The 19,375-nt window shown below is 44.1% G+C and overlaps 1 protein-coding gene across 1 annotated transcript in view; it reads left to right on the forward strand.

Annotated features, from left to right (window-relative positions):
- Nucleotides 1–19,375, forward strand: part of CACNA2D4 (calcium voltage-gated channel auxiliary subunit alpha2delta 4) — a 192,863-nt gene that overhangs the window by 145,224 nt on the left and 28,264 nt on the right. Inside the window, exons 28-30 of the mRNA XM_066634443.1 lie at nt 6,168–6,229; nt 13,253–13,297; nt 14,689–14,751. Coding sequence (XP_066490540.1) covers nt 6,168–6,229; nt 13,253–13,297; nt 14,689–14,751 — 170 coding nt within the window. The remainder of the gene's footprint in view (nt 1–6,167; nt 6,230–13,252; nt 13,298–14,688; nt 14,752–19,375) is intronic.

Raw genomic sequence — 19,375 nt, forward strand, 5'->3', positions numbered from 1 at the left:
GCGAGCGCTTGCAGGGCGCTGCGTGGCATCAGCCGCCTTCGCCCTGCATGGTGCCAGGGCTCTGGAAGCATTCAAAGCACAGCAGAGAAGCCGAGGGGAGACGGCTGTGCATGAAAGGGAAGCGAGTCCGCTGAATAATCGAGAAAGTGCCAAGTGGGGAGGAGAGAGGAGAGGCTGAGCAGGGTGGAGTGACAGCTGGGGGTACATCTGTGATGATAGCAGTACACACACAAGAGTGCGCACGCACAGTCAGGCACTCATTCCCCCAGTGTGAAGAAACTGACCCAGGCAAGCAGGCAGAATCCAGCGTCTCCGTCTCCAGAATCCGCCAGGCACTTGAAAGCTCAGAATTGCCCTCACTTCCTCTTGGAGAAACAGCAGGTGCTTTTGTGTGGCTTGAACTCCCATCACCCCTGTTTTGAAACAAACCTCCTGGGGTCAAGTAGGAGCAGAGGGACTGAAGCATCCTCTTTCCTTTCTCCCCCTTGTTATGAAGCAGTGGGGGGCTGGGGGTGGAAGACCAGTTGCACACCATAACAACCATCCGGAAAAGCAAGAGAGGGAGCTCTGTGTGTGCCTGCTAGTTGCTCAGTGGGATTGGGGAGAAACACAGGGCAGGGGTAAGGAGCCAGCAGTGGAAAATGACTGCTGACCTCTTTGGTGACATGGAAGGGAGAAAGAAGGCCAAGCAGATTGCATGCAAGAGACCATTGGCCAGGGAGCTAGTGGTAGCAACTACAGTAGTTTCTGAGTAACAGCAGGTTTGGGGCTGCTATGATGCTTCAAGGTTGGGTAGCAAGGGATGCACGCCCTGATAGAATGTGCCTTTTCTGAGATGAGAGAACAACTCAGGGAGGGAGTTGAAGGGTGCCGCCTTGGGTGCCCTTCGGGGAGAAAGGCGGAATACAAATCTAACAAACAAACAAACAAACAAATAAATAAAGGCAGGTGGAGCCTTTATTTTTATGGTAGTTCTGCATTTTTGAATAAATAAGTAAAATATGGGCAAATAAGGACTGGCTGAATTCCACACTCCTACCACAGTCAATCCAGAATGACCTGTCAAGTGGACCAAGAGCTTTCTGCTTTTTGCTGCTGTGGCTGAGAGTTAGACTATGTATTCTTCAAAATTAAGTGGTAGAATTCTGCACTGCTTCAGACTGCATGTGGCAGTTCATATTTTTGAAAACCCTCCCATGTAAAATGCTCTTTACTTTTAATAAACTAGCCTAGCAGGAGGTTTGCTTATATATTTATTTATTTAAACTTTTATACACCGCACTTCCTCTTTCCATCAGTGACGTATCCAAGGGTGACATTAGCTATGCTGTGCTTTTCCATCTGACCTTTACTGCATGGACCTTTACTGCATACTGCTGTTTTTACACACAGAAACATGTGAAAATATGATCCACCCTTTGCACTCAGAGGCTTGCAATTGAAAGTGAAGTCTGGGATTCCACCACCTTAATCTGAATGTGTAGATTAATTCTCAGTCCAGACTCCAAACCCTGGCCAGCTGCCTTTGTAAATTCTTCTGTAGTGTGACCTTTTCCATTTCCTACAAATGTTTCTTTTTGATCAACCCCCTCTCCCCTGCCCTCAATTTTCCCTCAGTCTGCCCTCCCACAAAAGCTAAATCCTACCAGAATTACTCCACATCTTATCAGCTTTAACTGCCTCCTCTTTGGCTTCCCCTCCCCTTTTTTTTAGACTGTACTGGGTTTAGTTCCTTTTTAAAATTATTTTTAGATTGTTCTAAAGTTACTTTTTAAGCAAAATGGCTCTTAGATGTTCAGCAACAATAGGGCAAGCACTTGGGAAGGAGAGCTAATAGGCAAATGTATTTCACTTTTTAAAAGGATTTTAAAAAGTATATGTCTACTGCACTGAGGTGCTCTTTTATGAAAGAATGCTCTCTTTTTTTAATGCAAAGCTATCTACCATGACAGCATAATGAGGTCAGGCATGTGATGAACCAGGCAGAGAAGAAAAGAATTTGCAGCATGGACATAATGAAAATCACTGTCAGAATATAGCCCCAAGTCAGGCAAGCTTATTAAAGTTAGTACAGCAACATGCTTGGGGAGGTGTTTGTTTATACATATTTAGTTCATTTTCTACCCTGTCTCTTCCAAAGACTTGAGGCGGGTAACAACAGTTAAAAACAGAACACCAAACTGAATTCAAATTACTCCTGTCTGTATAAAAGACAGCCTGAGCAAGAAAGTCTTGCAGTGCATCATGGAGGCACAAAAGCTCCAACTTTGATGCACTCATAAGGATTACCCCATCATCAGTTGGCTTGTAGTAATTGGCCTTAGCTATTATAATGTGAAGGAGCCATCTGATGAAGATCTCTCTCTCTCTCTCTCTCTCTCTCTCTCTCTCTCTCTCTCTCTCTCTCTTCCCCCCCCCCCCATACAGATCCTTGAGGGATCTTACTTCCTTCCAGTGTGAGAACTGCCCTATCCTTGTTCTTAACCTGTTACTAAACCCTACAAGGACCAGTCATCTTATTGCATGACTGCAAAATTTAATCAAGAGCCTTTGCTTTCAAATATTTTTTGAAAGTATACAACATGAACTGAATCATCCCTGTTGACACTCTCAAAGACATCTAGAACTTTAAAGAGGCAGGATTTACCTTTGCAGATATGCTGATTCTCCTTCAGCAAAGCTTATTCCCTGATATTAAAAATTTTATCTTTGATTATGTGTTCCTCTATCAGAGGAACCTTTAATCAGAACAGACATTAGGCTAACCAGCCTGTAGTTTCCTGCATTCCCCCCCCCCCCCCGGACCTGCCCTGAACCTACTGTGCAGGTCAACAATACTCTTGTTTCCTTATGAAAGCAGTTGGAGTGGACCAGTCTTCCCACTTGGTATGCTTTTTTATTTTGTGTATGAGAAAGAAGCAACCAAAAATGACTGGAAATTATTTCCCAGCAACATGGTTATTTTGAACTCCAGTAAGTCTTCCCCATATCCATTCAATTGGGACAGAATAGTGTTGAATCATTGCTGGGTCCTGCATAGCACTGAAATAGCACTCAGACTGAAAACTTTTTTGTTGTTGTCTGGAAAGATCCTTCATGCAGTCTCAGAGTAACTCAATGAATATTTAGCCAAGAGCACCAGGGTAATATTAAATCCAATCTTTTCTACTTCCATTACTTCCTTAGAACTTAGATCCAGATGAATCTTGCATCTTGTCTGGTTGTGCATGTTCAGGAGTTCAGGGAGAAGGCAGCTGTAGGAAATAATTCCCTTCCCCATTTCATGGCAGTCAGATCCATTTTCTAATAAGGATGATGTAAGATGTACCAGTAGCAGAAACATGACATGAAGGACACTGACACCATGGCTGTAAGAGCAGAAATGATGTACAGCATCCCTGATGCCAGCTGCCAGATTCTATGTATACATAGTGCAGAACTAAGTTAGTCCTACGATTTGGACTCCTTCAAAGCTGAATTCCAGCATCATTTCAAAGAATTAAAAAATAAATTTTTTTGCCACATGGGCATGCCAGTCCTAGCTGGCTTGCTTATCCTGTGGGACAGTGGCACTGAAATGGCTGCTACTGTATCCTGTGGGGCCAGGGAGGCAACTGGAGGTCCCTTCAGGGTAAGAAAACATCGGCACTCTTACCCTGTGTGGGTCCTGGCAGCCCCTAAGGGTCTACTTGAATCTGTGCCAGCTCAATTGCTGATGCAGAACTGAATAGTCCCATGTAGGGCTTTGAGGCACTGGAGAAAGTATAGGATGGTTTCTGCTGCCATCCCCGGCCCCTTCCAGACCTGAACCACTCTTGCCCTTCCTCTTCCTACCTTCACCCTATCCTCCCTCTGCCCTGGAATGCCTCTCCAACACTTGGCAGGGAACTTACTGCTGCTGGCTCCTGGCGGTCATCCAACCAGCACGGAGACCCAGTGCTCACCAGTGCAGACTTCCCTGCCAGCACCTCCCTTCTTCCACCTGCTGCAATATGGCTTATGGAACATTTGCGATGGTCATCTCTTGGGCAGCGCACAGGAGTCCGGCATTGGCCCAGGATATGATCAAGCCATAAGAGACTGAACTATGAACCTGAAGGTCCCAGTTTCAAAGGTTCTTCCTCTGCCATGAAAACACCAGCACTGTTAGCATTTTCCAGATGAATCCTGGCAGTGCGCAGAGGAAGCTACTGTGATTGGCTAGAACTGAGACAGAATGTACCATGTAGTTTATCAGCAAAGGAGGGGAGCCTCTTGTTCAAAAATCAGGTGGTATATATTGCTGAAGTTCCAGTCAAGTGGCATGGTTAGGAATTGCACTCTTTTGTGTTACTCTTGGCTGCTTCAGTTACTACTTCAGTTCAGTAGCCAAGCTACTCTTGGCTGCAGGAAGTGGGAATAAAGAGTGAGAAAGACAGATTTCTGGGGTTGGCCTCCTTTGGAGATGCCTACATCCCCTGCACTATATAAATGCTGTTTATGATCTATTTTACAGAGTTGTCACAAGAATGACTGATGCAATATATGTGAAAAACTTTGAACACTACGAAGTGCTATACAAGTTCTAATATTATAAGTTGATTGTGAAAAAGAACCTACACAACTCATTTTAGAAAATGTCAGTTGGTCTTATTTACACTGGTTAAATCTTTGTTTGACTAGTGAAGTTAGTGGAGTTAAACCCAATGGAGTAGTAAGGACCCCTGGATCTTGGAAACTCGACAAAGCTCTTTTAAAATTGCCACAGAGTTACTTCAGAAGAATGCCACCAACACTAAATATTTTGAGCACAAGGACCTAATGTAGGTGCAAAAATGTTTCTGGCATCTGGAAGTAACAATAGCAGCAACATGTCAAGGCACCAAGTAGCCATCAGGGCTTAGTGGCCCCTGTAGAGCTCATACCTGGGTGGGATCAGTTTCACTTGTAGCAGACCAGATCTGCTTTTACACTGAAGATCTCACTTGAATCACAAACATGTAGATCCTTTGGACTCTGCTAGTATGCCAATCCAGTCTTTCTTGGCCAGAGAGATTTAGACAAGTATAATGCAAGTGTGTGCAAGTATAATGGATCCTCTGGTACATGAACTGCAAAACCAAAAACAATGTAAATAGCACATAGTTTATTTTCCTCAAATCTTCTTCAATTATTGTCTTCAAATATTTTATTTCTTTTTTTTTAAATAATCAGTTTCTTCCTTTTCTTAAAATCAAGATGGCTTGCAACATATTAAGATAAAATATGAAAGTTATCAACTGAACAAAAACCTGTAATTTTAAATCAATATCACTATTAGAGAAGCAGCCCATTATTTTCACAGATTTGGTGGACTGATAGCATCAGAGATCTAGGTCATCTCTGCACATCATAGTACTGTGACGTTGAGAAATTTGCATCATTTCCCGCATGTTGTCATGCTTCCAAGTTATGAAAATCAAATATGCAAGGGCCTGGTCATTGCCTGGATAGGAAGTGACCTGGTTTGCAGTGTATATCACCTTGAGCTCCTGAAAGTTAAGGTAAGTTATAAAGGAAGAAAGAGGAGGTCCTCAAACTATGGGAAGCTTCCAGTATTACTTTATGTACTGATTCTGCTGGAGACATATGAAGAATCTTTTTTTTATCCCTTCAGAGAGCAATAAGTGACTTTAAAGAGGAGTCACTGGTCATGGTGAGTGTGTTCATGTAACTTTTGCCTCTGTTGGCAGGGGTTTTGCAAAACCCTTTGTGACCAGAGCAACAGTAGGACAAAATAAGTGTGCATACAGCCTTGGGAAGCCCTCTCAGATCACTTCTGGCTCTCTATTGTCTGTCTTCAGCCCAAAATTCTTATGCATCACTGTTGAATCATGATGATATCAGATGGCTTTTATAATCTACACCAGCCAAAGGGGAAAGCATTTTGGCAGCCTGTTGTATCTTGGTAGTGTTTAGTGGGAGGTAGGTGTCAGTATTTCAGCACAGCAGTTGACGCTTCCTTTTCTGTCACCTTGTTAAACCCCTGACTCTCACATTATGGTCTGACTCAGAACTTACCTGTCATTTACACTTGGGAAACAGTGTGATTTCTTCCGGTGGTTTAAGGCAAATATTTATCTTCCGTCCCTAACTTGCATCTATATTTTTCTCTCCAATTCTTTCCTCTTCTCTTTGTTTCCCCATAGCTGTGGGCGTGCAAATTAAACTGGAATTCCTCCAACGCAAGTTGTGGATGACTACACAGCAGGTAAGAATGTCAGTACTTATGCAGAGGTAGTGAATAAAACAGAGGGCTCACTTTCCCTTGACTAGTGTCCTGCAGTGTATGTCATTGCATAGAGATGGGGCAGGGGCAGTTACTCTTTCTTTTGCCACATTTTCACAAGACCCTTTGTGAAATTTGCATTAAAACAGATTTGAGCAATAGATTAGTTTTTAAATAACACATTTTGCTAATCCTTTGACAACTCTAATGCTGCATCAGCTGCCAGTCTGTTCTCAGAACGTCATGTTAACAGTCACCAAGCCTGGCATGACATTAAATCCACTGCAGCTGACACATTTAATTGTGGAATTATGTTTATACCGATTCAGCCTTTCAAAATCCTCTTGCATTTATGACTGAATGTCTACCTAGGAAGCTGTTTTCTCCTGAGTCAGGCCCTTCATCCATCTACTCAGCATTGACTGCTCTGGTCATGGCTCTCCAGAGTTTCAGGTTCAGGCGTTCTTTTTCCAGCTCTACTTGAAGAAGCGTTGAGGGACGGAACCTGGAATTCTCTGGAGGCAAGGCAGGTGCTCTGCCATGGAGCTACTGCCCTTCACCTTGACCTGTTCTTTATCATCCTGATAGTAGTGCACTTTGTTTATACCATTGCTGCTTAATCTAGATGACTGTTCTGCCCTCAAAGGATTTTTGCTAGACTCCGTTCAGATGATTCTTAGGAACAATCAAATGCTATTGTGTATTTTGGACCACCTTCTTGTTACTAAGAGTCACTAATGGACATTTTGTCTCTTCTTGCCATTTCCCTTCCACATGCTGCAATGTTCTGTGTGTCGACACTCCCGTTTACTATCTCCCAGCCCAATGACACTGATGTAAGTAGATAGGAGCTCTGAAGGCCTAGAGATCCCAGAAATCCCTGCCTGTGCTTCATGAAGCTTTGGTAGTCTTGTGTTATTGTGTGACTGTTACCTGCTGTGTGTTGAGCTGGTGGATTTTTCTGTAGAGTAACTAAACACCTTGAGCAAAACTGACCAAGTTGTAGAAAACTAGATATCTTACCAGCCAAAGAGGTGAGTGTGGATGTTGTAAAAAGGCATAAGACTGAAAAATTGCACTTACTCCATGATCTGTCTATATATTGTTGCAATTTAACATGTTCAATGGACAAGTAAATTTTTGAAGTACCAAAATACCCAGCATGCCCCTGGGTGAAGTGATTATAAGCAGCACTGTGATAGAGCAGGAGGCTGATCATGTTGCCCTATTACACAGGGTTAAGCTAGATATGATAATAGGAGATCCATGACTGGACCCTCAATAATTTATTTTCAGAGCTGAAAACAGCTCTGGAGAGAGAAAGGTCATTCAAATTGGGATTGCGCTGTGATAGAAGGGTTACTCCTTTCTTGATATCATTTTCCCAATCTAAATTCCCACTTCCAGGTGCCAGCTGCTATTTGCTTTAGCTTTTACATTGGCAGAGATATGGTCACAGATCTTCAATTGTCTTGTCTAGTTGGACCCTTAGATCCAGTTCTGGCTGGCTCTTAATCAGCTTTGCAAATAAGTTCAGAAAAATCACTAGCCCACCTGCCCACATATACCCCATTAATACATTTGTACCCCATTAATAGAGGTGTTTATTTCCAGTAAGACAGGATTACAGCCAAAGTCTTACTGTACACAATGGCCTTACTTCTGAGGAAAATGAATACCATTGTCAAACACCTCTACCCATTAGTGATTTGTGCTCACAGCCTGAAAGAAAAGGAAGAAGAACCTTCTCTTCTGCAGTTTAAGGATATCTTATCTGCCTGGTTGCATAGGAACACCTGTTACTCACCAGTGGCAGAAAGACTACTGTTTATTTACAAGCAAACATTTTAATAAAGAAAAACAAGAATGAACTAAGAAGCTTTCATATTGTCACCACTTACCAAATACTTACATCTGAGTAAATAAAGGTAGCTGGTTAATGCAGACAAGAACATCTGGAACTGTTATCAAGTCTATGCAACCTTTCATTTTGTTTTAATAAAGATAACCTTTCCATCTTTACCATCTGTTGTCCTAAAGAACATTATCCAACTGCCCAATCCTATGAGCTCTGGTTGGTAGTGGAAAGCACATTCCACTGCCGACCACTGCTGAAAAAGTGCTGCGACGCACTTTCCAGCAGCATGCTCAGTAGCACACTGCCTAGATGCCAATGGAAGGCCAGAGCCTTCCCGCTCGCATCACCGGATTGCCATCCACCTGCAGGAGCAGGTAAGCCACCACAGGAAGTGAGAGGTGGCAAGGGAGGGAGGAATGGGGAAAAATTGGGTAGGAAAGGAGCGTGACAGGATAGGGAGGCTACGGGAGGAGTGGATCAGGCGGTGATGGCGCACACCAGATCCTATCCTCCATATTTGCTGCCTGCCATCCTTTTCTCCCTTGGAATTGCACTAATAAAATTGGTAGTGCCAGTGTGAGGAGACCCATTGTGGGTTCGGAGACTGCCAAAGTTTCCCAGTCCACCCCTGCCATGATCCCCCCTGCTGAATACAGTGCACCTGTTTTTGGCACAGCTGTACTAGTGGAGGGGGAGGATATGTTTGAGATCTAAGTAGCATATAACCATGCAACTCAAGTTTTATATGGATCTAGGCAGGAGATTCTGAACATAACAACAGCAGAGTGGAGGGTGTTCCAGGGGGCGGACGAGGAGTGGGAGGTGTCCAACGTCGTTCCCCGAGCAGCGCGTAGCAGCTTAAAGCCACTCTGTTCTCCTCGGATTTGTGCCATCTCTTGAGGTGGCACAGGTCCAAGGAGACCCACTGGGCTGTGGTGGCTTACCCAGGGGCAAGGGGAAGAGTTTTTCTGACTGAGCCAATTCTGGCCCCAATCTTGTGCTGGATACAGCGCAGGCCTCCTGGCCTGCTGTTTCAGCGCAAAATAGGATTTTGCTGTAAATGTCAGAGCAGAATACATCCAGTTATACATTTTACTTAAAATATGGCTTTTAGAAAACAAGGGAACTTTCCAGTGACCCCAATCCTGAGTCTCTCCACCCTCCACGGCTACTGCTGTTACCGGGTACTGGGGCTTTATGACCAATGTGAGTGCTCAGCCAAGTACCCCATCTGGCCACCCCCAGCACTATCTCTGTAACTATCTCCTTTTGCAAGATTACTCCTTCAAGCCATGAGAGCAGAGCTACAGCTAATCACAGCTAAACATATCCACACTAAGAAGAACCACCCTTAATATTCTTTTGTCCGTGCAATAGCTAGGATACTCCAGGTCAGTGATTTTCAATCTTTTTTTTTTGTCTCATGGCACACTGACAAGGTACTAAAATTGTCAAGGCACACCATCAGTCTTCTGACAGTTGACAAGGCACACCATGTTGCTGGTGGGAGGCTCACATTCCCCAAGGGTCCTGCTAATAAATGACACTCCCCCAAACTCCTGCGGCACACCTGCAAATCATTCGTGGCACACCAGTATGCCACGGCACAGTGGTTGAAAATGGCTGCTCCAGGTGGTAGAGAACAAATTGGAGCATTTACTGGAATGTCTGCAGCCCACCAGACAGTTAAATTATTATGCAGATGGGCATAGGAAGGGTACACAGACTAGTGGGAATCTGATTATCACAATCAGTTCTTGTCTCCAGGAAATATTTGCATTCCTGTTTGACAGAATAGTGCAGCTTAATCAAGGGAACTGGATACAGTAGGTGCTAAGTGATTTGAATCTACATCTCAAATTAGCTGTCTGGATTCCATAACTTCCTGGCCTAATGCATAATGACAAGGCAATAAGCAAACCTACAGCCAAGATGACAGCTTGGTTAATCCAAATGCAAATAAAGCAAATTTCTATATCTAAGGGAAGCAGTAAAATATTTCAGTATTTCTGCCACAGGTGGCATGTACTGAGGTGGGGAAACCTCTTCTTTAATAATAGGTAAAAGAGGTTTAAGTGGAATTACGTCTTTCTATCCCTCCTAGCCTTCTTCCGTGCACATTTGTGGAAATCTTATGGTGACCCTGGTTTATGTAGGATTGCCAAGTCCCCAAATTGGCAAGTCCCATCACACTTTTTGGTATTTGCTTTCTGTAAAATAATAGAAATCACTGTCCAGTCATGATATATTTAAACTTGAATTTGACTTCCCTTAGGAGAAAGGTGGAGTAGTTTTAGGGCAGATAAATCTCCACCATTACTTTGGTAAGCTCCACTCTTACTCAGTGACCCACTTTCCCCTCTTATGTCAATGTTGACTCAAAAGGAAAAATATAGACTTGTCCCTTTCTTCCCCAATCATTGTAACTCAGGTAGCTAAATGCCTTTCTAATTATTGACTTGGGCCAAATCCTAGCCAATTTTCCAGTGCTGGTGTAGCTGTGCCAATGGGGCATGCGCTGCATCCTGTGGTGTTGGGGCAGTCACAGAGGCCTCCTCAAGGTATGGAAACATTTTTTCTCTTACCTCAAGGCCTCATTGCAGCTGCACCATGCTGGAAAGTTGGTTAGAACTGGGCCCTTGATTGACAGTGATAGGGGTCAGTGGCTATACTTTGAATGACAAATTGCCCCAAGCTGTTGCATCAACAATAAAGCAGGCCCGTGTGTGTTTCCTGGTCTAATATACTTTTTTAAACAGCAACATAGCTGATCCATAATAGGAAACATCATGTTTTCGTTCTCTAGTGTTGTTGTTGAATTGGAAAAGCAAACAACATTGTGCATTGTGTTAGTTTTCCCCTTGTGCTTCTAGGATGTCAGCAGCCCCCAGGAAAAAAGAAGTTAAAAGTTAACAAAGGAAACACAGAGACAATCTTACAGCAATAACCACAGAACAATTATGAAACCCACAAGCTCTAGCGGAATGTTCTTGCATTTAACCCTTGGCTGAATTTAACCCTTCACATCCTGTTCAGTTCAGTGCTGCAATGCATGTCAACTTCAGTTCACTGTACATCTCCAACTAAAGCAAGTAGACAGTGCCCAAGGCCACTGTACACTGTTCATATATCATTTGTCAAAATGTTACCAGAAAGCAAAAAGCAGCCAACATTGTCACTGCCTTCTCCACTGGGTCTGCAATCTTTGCTATGAAAAACAGGGGGATCTGGTTCTGCCATGCTTATCTGCCCTGAAATTGCCTTGATGCAGTAAATGTGCCTTGGTTCCTTTTGAGGATGCTGATTGAAGCAACTGAGGCTGCAGTCCTAGACACGCTTACCTGGGAGTAAGTCCCAATGAACTTGGCGGGGCTTTTTTCTGAGTAGACTTGCATTGGATTGCGCCATAGCAAGGGAGCAATCAGGGCTGTGGAGCAAATCAGAGCTGCCCCGTTCATGGCACAAAAGTGCCTCATAAAAGCGGGCGACATGCCCGGACTGGCTGGCTAGCTGAATGCATGCTGTTCTTGTCTGTTCTCCGCTGTTGCACTGCCCAGCTATGCTGAGTAGAGGGCCCCCCCCATTGATGCCTCGAGCAGGGAGTGTGCATGTTTACATGCAAACATGTACGTATATGTGCATACACACACTGTTGGTGTGCTGATCAACTACTGTCAGCGTAGGTGATAATCAGTTTTGTTTTGTAAAGCCTATGTGCATGTGCCCCCCCCCAACTCTTGTAACTGGTACTATGCAATTTATATTCCTAGACACTTCATGTGTCAGAAGAACTAGATAAGCCAATTAGCCCTAATCTAACAAAAAAAAGTCACTTGAGGAAGGGTACCTCTTCGTAATTTGCACAAAGATGCCATATACGCCTGGAGTGGCCCTGTGGACAGTGTACATGAAACAAAGTGGTTAAGTTAATTGCCTGTATCATTTTGCCAAGAGGGGAGGATTATAATAAAAGGCCACTTGATAAATGATAATCTATATTCATTCAGCATCTGAATCAGGACTTTTGTAGAAAGCAGAATTCTTGTTGAAGACCAGGAGGATTGGCCTTCTGGGACACAGATTATTATGAATGCAGCACATAAAAAGTGTTTTTCCTGTTTGTTGAAAATGGTTGTATACTTGAAACTCACCTAGAGCACATAACCATCCCTGGGAATTTCTTCTGTGCCAGTCCCAATGAAATGAACTGACTGGTGCAAAAGCAAGATGGTGCACTCTTCCTTGTCATTTCAGTGAGACTTGTGCAATGAACTTTCCAGTAGCAGCATGTGCACTGAATGGGTTGCTTCACTTCTTGTGGAAAAAAAACAACAACAGGATCTTTGCCTTTCTATACCATGTCAACCATTTCTTTTCTGCAACATTTGAAGGGGAGACATGTATATTGCCAATATATGAGAAATGCACACTTGAAAATAGCGATGGATCTAGACCGCCTGATGCATGTCTATTGCATGTTTGCCTGTGCATGTCTTAATCTGAACCATTACTGAAAAGACATTGTATACTTTTCTCTATAAAAGATTTTCTATATGCTGTATATTATTCCCTGCTCTTCTTTGCTTTTCTGCAGAAGCTATAATTTGTATCACTCCCAGTTATATTATAGGTTAAACTGGATTTGCTGACCCCAATTGTTTTTGTATATAGTGTGTTGTAATTGTGCATTTTAATTGTTTAGTGGTTGTTTTTATGAGAATTTGTCAGCTGTCTTGGGCATTTGCTTAAGTAGGGGAAATCTGGAGTAGAAATATATTAAATAAATGTGCTATAGAAATGCAGAGTCACTTTTTCAGTACTGTGCGAACTGGTCTAATCCTTAACTTAAAATGGAATATGGTAAGACCAAATTCACATGAATAATGCTTCAATTTAACAAATTCTTAGTCTTTTTATGACCTGGTCCTATTCAAGCTTAGTGCTGCAGGAACAAGTGTTCCATAGGGGGTGGGAGGAAGACAGAGGTGGGCAGAACAGGGGGGTGGATGGGTGAGGAGGATGGTAGACCAACAAGAGATAATGTAATCTACTTGCATCAGAGATGTGTGAGCAGTGCATGAATGAAACAATACCTAGTGATCTTCTGGTGGACACAGCCTAAGTGAAATCTTTCTCTTCCATTCTAGTGCAGTGGTGTGGATGGTTCCTGTCCTTTGAACTGTCAAGATGATGTAAGTTGCTAGAATGTCTTTATTTTGTATTGACCTGCTGCAGTCCAGGATCAGGCTGCATATGTAATATTTCCTTATTCTTCCCCTTAAGAATCATGTGATGTAGGTTTTGCTATTGTTCTCCTATTGTTTTTTGCTTGTAATGATTTTTAAAAATTATCTTTTATATAGATGGACGAAAGTTTGGCTGACTTGTGGTTTTTTGATGTTCTGTGAGCCAAGCTAGATATGAGGGGTTACCTGTACAAATGTCTACCCTGTTCATCTCTAAAGCACATACATGTGTATATTTTTTACATGACAAAGAGCACATAGAGGAGAACAAAATTCACTGCACTCCATTTTAAGGATTTTTTCCCAGTCTGACTCTGATACCAGAAGTGAGTCAGGCTAGGAGAAAATTGCTTAAAGAGATAAAGTGCAGGCAGGTAAGGCAGGTGCCTCTTTTGCTATTCTTGTGTAAATAGAGCCCCCTGCTCCTGTTTTATATGAACAGGTCAAATGTGGATAAAACTCATTTTGGTGTCCCATCATGTCTAGTTTGTTTCTGAACTAAAATTTGAACCCAGGTGGCCCAACACTATTTTTATTGAAGTTGCTCAGAGTCGCACACATGCTCCCTCTTTTATCCTCACAACAGCTTTATGAGGTAGGATGAGAATAATGAACTGGTCCAAAGCCACCCTGTGAGCTTTGTGGTTGTGCAGAGATTTTGAAATAGGACTCCATGCTTACAGACCAATTCTCTAGGCAGGAAGCTACAAAAAGACATCTGTTTGGGTGATTAGGCCAGGGATTCCCAAAGTGCGGTTTGTGACCCACCAGTGAGTCACAAGCCCATGTGTGGTAGGTTGCAAGCTGGGCCATTCCACCCACCCCTAGGCTCCAAATTGGAGCCATTCTGGAAGGGGAGAGTGAAAATGACTTGCCAGGGGACCTTCAGAGTCCTCTTCCAGGTTGTGCTGGGCTGGCAACCTTCTCTAATAGCCTCTGTGACCCTCGGAATGGCCAGCAGAAGACTCCAAAAGCTACTTCCGGTTTTTGGAGGTAACTTCTGGTTTTATCAGAAGTAGCTTTCAGAGACTTCTGCGGGCCATTCTGAGGCCCGCAGAGGCCAATAGAGTGGGTCGCTGGCCTTGCATAACCCAGAAGAGGGTTCTGGAGGCTCCCTGTTAATTCATTCTGGCCAGCAGTCATAACACTGGAATGTTTGGGAACCACTGGATTTGACAATTGGAAATAGTAGCAAAAGTCTCTTTTTGTTCTTTGAAGATGGAAGGACTTCTGTAAGACTTATATCGTACTGTTTCTCACTGGACAAACTAGATAACATTGCCTTCTCTGTTAAAGCTGAACTGTCTTCCTAAATCTTGCCTTCTTCTTCCCTTCAGAATCTGAACTGCTTCCTCATTGATAATAATGGATTCATACTTGTTTCTAAAGTTTCCAAACAGGTAAGAAAGAAAGCAAGACTAAATAAGCACAGGCATACTTATAAAAGGAGAGGGAAGAGATGGGCTGTTTGTGCTAGCACCCCCAAAGTGCACACAGTGGCATGGCTTTTGTGCCACTGGTTTGGGGCTTATGGTGGTGAATTCTAAGATCTGCTACCATAAACCCTGGATAAGATTAGGCTGCCAGTGAGCCACATGGCTGAGCAGGGGTTTGAACTCCAAATTCTTACAACTAAGCCCAGTACTCTCGCTACAGCACCATCCTGGCTCACCGTATTGGCAACCTTCAGTCTCGAAAGACTATGGTATTGCGCTCTGAAAGGTGGTTCTGGCACAGCGTCTAGTGTGGCTGAAAAGGCCAATCCGGGAGTGACAATCCCTTCCACACCGGGAGCAAGTGCAGTCTGTCCCTGGTCTGTCTCCCTGTCTATGGGCCTTCCTTCTTTGCCTCTTAGCCTCAGACTGTTGGCAAAGTGTCTCTTCAAACTGGGAAACGCCATGCTGCACAGCCTGCCTCCAAGCGGGCCGCTCAGAGGCCAGGTTTTCCCACTTGTTGAGGTCCATCCCTAAGGCCTTCAGATCCCTCTTGCAGATGTCCTTGTATCGCAGCTGTGGTCTACCTGTAGGGCGCTTTCCTTGCACGAGTTCTCCATAGAGGAGATCCTTTGGGATCCGGCCATCATCCATTCTCACGACATGACCAAGCCAACGCAGGCGTCTCTGTTTCAGCAGTGAATACATGCTAGGGATTCCAGCACGTTCCAGGACTGTGTTGTTTGGAACTTTGTCCTGCCAGGTGATGCCGAGGATGCGTCGGAGGCAGCGCATGTGGAAAGCGCTCAGTTTCCTCTCCTGTTGTGAGCGAAGAGTCCATGACTCGCTGCAGTACAGAAGTGTACTCAGGACGCAAGCTCTGTAGACCTGGATCTTGGTATGTTCCGTCAGCTTCTTGTTGGACCAGACTCTCTTTGTGAGTCTGGAAAACGTGGTAGCTGCTTTACCGATGCGCTTGTTTAGCTCGGTATCGAGAGAATGAGTGTCGGAGATCGTTGAGCCAAGGTACACAAAGTCATGGACAACATCCAGTTCATGCTCAGAGATTGTAATGCAGGGAGGTGAGTCCACATCCTGAACCATGACCTGTGTTTTCTTCAGGCTGATTGTCAGTCCAAAATCTTGGCAGGCCTTGCTAAAACGATCCATGAGCTGCTGGAGATCTTTGGCAGAGTGGGTAGTGACAGCTGCATCCTCGGCAAAGAGGAAGTCACGCAGACATTTCAGCTGGACTTTGGATTTTGCTCTCAGTCTGGAGAGGTTGAAGAGCTTTCCGTCTGATCTGGTCCGGAGATAGATGCCTTCTGTTGCAGTTCCAAAGGCCTGCTTCAGCAGGACAGCGAAGAAAATCCCAAACAAGGTTGGTGCAAGAACACAGCCCTGCTTCACTCCGCTTCGGATGTCAAAAGGGTCTGATGTGGAGCCATCGAAGACAACAGTGCCCTTCATGTCCTTGTGGAAAGATCTGATGATGCTGAGGAGCCTGGGTGGACATCCAATCTTGGGGAGAATCTTGAAGAGGCTGTCTCTGCTGACCAGGTCGAAAGCCTTTGTGAGATCTATGAAGGCTATAAAGAGTGGCTGTCGTTGTTCCCTGCATTTCTCCTGCAGTTGTCTAAGGGAGAATACCATATCAGTGGTGGACCTGTTGGCTCGGAATCCACACTGCGATTCTGGATAGACGCTCTCTGCAAGTACCTGGAGCCTCTTTAGTACAACTCGGGCAAACAGCTTTCCTACAACGCTAAGGAGAGAGATGCCGCGGTAGTTGTTGCAGTCACCCCTGTCACCTTTGTTCTTGTACAGCGTGATGATGTTTGCATCCCTCATGTCTTGAGGTACTCCACCTTCTCTCCAGCAGAGACAGAGGATTTCATGCAGCTCAGTGACGATGATCTCTTTGCAGCATTTTAGGACTTCAGCAGGGATGCTGTCTTTTTACTCTCGCTACAGCACCATCCTGGCTCACCAACAGCATATTTTATTTAATTTTTAGATTTATATATTGACTATTTATGCCCTGGCCCTAAGGTAGCTAAGAGTGAAATTAAATACTAACTACAATAAAAACAAATCAACATACAAATCAGAGTCAGTATAACAGCAATTTCAGGGCAGCAGTAATTATCAATGTACCGAAAAGTACTGACCTGGCCTTATCCATATGTAATGAATGGGGCTCCTTTATCACTATCACTTTATTTTCAGAAGCGCCTTCCACTGGCAAAAGTGATATTTCAGAGGCAATCCATTTTCTGTCAGTCACTGTTCTATAGTAATCCATGCTAGGTTAGAGCACATGTGATGCCAGTGGCACTATTGGGGTATTTGACACTCAGGGCAGACAGCTCCCACTGCCCTGCACTTGGCTGCTTGAAGCAAAGGATAGATCTGATCTCTGCCTTGCGATACCCTGGGTGAGGTCAGGTCCACTCAATATTCGAGGCAACAAGCATGTGATGTGAGCACACTCTTATTGCCAGGGATGGGAACTTGAGTTGAGTGACTCAAGTCAGAGTTGCAAAAACACATGTGTCACATTTGTCAAAGATTCAGGCAAACGCTCGAGTCTGAGGCTACTGACTTGGAAAGCGCCATGGATTTGGACAACTTGAATTGCCCAGACGTGGCTTGGGGGTGCTGCTTCCATGTTGCCCGAAATACTTCATGCAGTGATCTGGAAGCTGGGCATTCATATCTGCACGAGCAGCTGCAGCTAGCAGCAGAGTACATTGTGTTCAGTTAGGAGGCAAAGACAGACTGGGGGTAGAGGGAAACAGTTAATTTTGTTTTGTTTGGGTTTGGGTGTTGGGTTGCAGTAGTAACTAGTTGCAGAAGTAACTAAGCTGGGTGTGTCCAGAACACGAGGGAGGGAGGTGCTACTTCTTGTCCCCTGGACTATCCATTGGATGGAGGATGTGTCCTGATTTTGTGGCTCTGGGAGAGGGAGGAGGAGAGGAGGAGCCTCACAGACGGTGCCCATGATGTGAAGGAGGGTGGTGGGTTTCATCACGGCTGGGGATCATATGTAAGGAACCAATTGATGCATTCTGCACTGCTTCCTTCCCTTGAAGAACAGCATGGCTCTTGTTTACTGATGGGATAGGCAGGGACATGAGGGGAGTGTTTAAAGAGAATTCCGACACACACACCCCAGTTAGAGATCCCATTTTTTACGTGGAGCTGCGGCTGACTTTTTTACAGAAGAGACTCGGAACTCAAGTCTTTTAGAGTCCCCAAAACACTCTGGGCGACTTGGAAAGCCTACCTGCTAGGAATCATTTTTGAGTCGAGTTAAGGGGGGCAGAGACTCTTGTCTCAGCTTGAATCAAGCTGCGCTGCATTTCCCCATCTCTGCTTATTGCTGGCATCTGTGGTGGACCTCCTCACTATGTTGGGGAGGGACTGTAGCTCAATGGTAGAGCACCCATTTTGTGTGCAGAAAGTCCTTGGGTCAGTCCATGGCAGCTCCAGGAAAGTCCCCTTCCCAAGACCCTGGAGAAAAGAGGCGCTAACTTGCATCTGTTCTTACATTAAGGGCGCAATCATAACCCCTTATGTCAGTGCTTTCCAGCCAATGGGATGTGTGCTGCATCCTGCAGTTGGGTGTCACTCACAGAGGCCTCCTCAAAGTAAGGGAATGTTTATTCCCTTATCTCAGAGCTGCATTGCCCTTATGTCAGTTCTGGAAAGCCCTGACATAAGGGGTTAGGATTGCGCCCTAAGTTGTACAGTATGGGATATTGATTTCTGTAACAACAAGAGAACTGCCACATCATTCAGGACAGTCCTCTATCCAAACACCTTTGAATAAGAAGGCAGGGTTAACAAGCAGATAAATATGCATTGGGGGCAGTGAGCATACTGTAGTCACAGGATGAGATCGTGAAGAAACGACTTACATGCAGCATAAACAGCTGCTGAGGAATTTCTAGTGTATGGCTGTTCTGGTGCTGTTAAACAAAATGGGTTCTATTACAGTTCTCTGGATCTAAACGAGGTCCCTGTGTGGGCTGATCTGCCACCATCTGTGTACAGAGAGATGTTCCTTCCTGTATGCTTTTGCTGAGCTGGTTATGAGAATTACTCTGTGCTACATTTCAAAATAGTTTCTGCTTTTCCAGATGCATTTTTTCTTTGCTCCCTAATACTCTGGATGGGGTTTAACATTGTATTATTTCTTTCGGTCATTCTGGTCTCTGTGGTTGTCATGTCATCAAATCGTTTTTTCCTTTGTTTTTTTAGTCTACTACTTTTTTTGCTACTTAAAGGGTTTTTTTTTGTTTTGTTTAAATGCTAATGTTAAAGTACTGGGTATTTTTTAAAGATCATATATTTAAACAAATTGACAGCATAATTGTTTATACAGCATAAAAAATTGCATCTATTCTTCCAGGGGAGTTATCTCATCTTGTATCTTCCAATTCATCCAGCTCATCTTTTTCCAGTAGAATTTTATTTGCTAATTTTACCTTCTCCTTTTGCTCCTGCTAGATAGTAATTTTGCCAGTAGAGTTCAGGATGTGTGTTGCATACATTAAATTGCAGTTTCATTGCAAAAAGGTTGGAT

Source organism: Tiliqua scincoides, chromosome 7 (assembly GCF_035046505.1).
Source record: "Tiliqua scincoides isolate rTilSci1 chromosome 7, rTilSci1.hap2, whole genome shotgun sequence".
Classification (NCBI taxonomy): Eukaryota; Metazoa; Chordata; class Lepidosauria; order Squamata; family Scincidae; genus Tiliqua; species Tiliqua scincoides.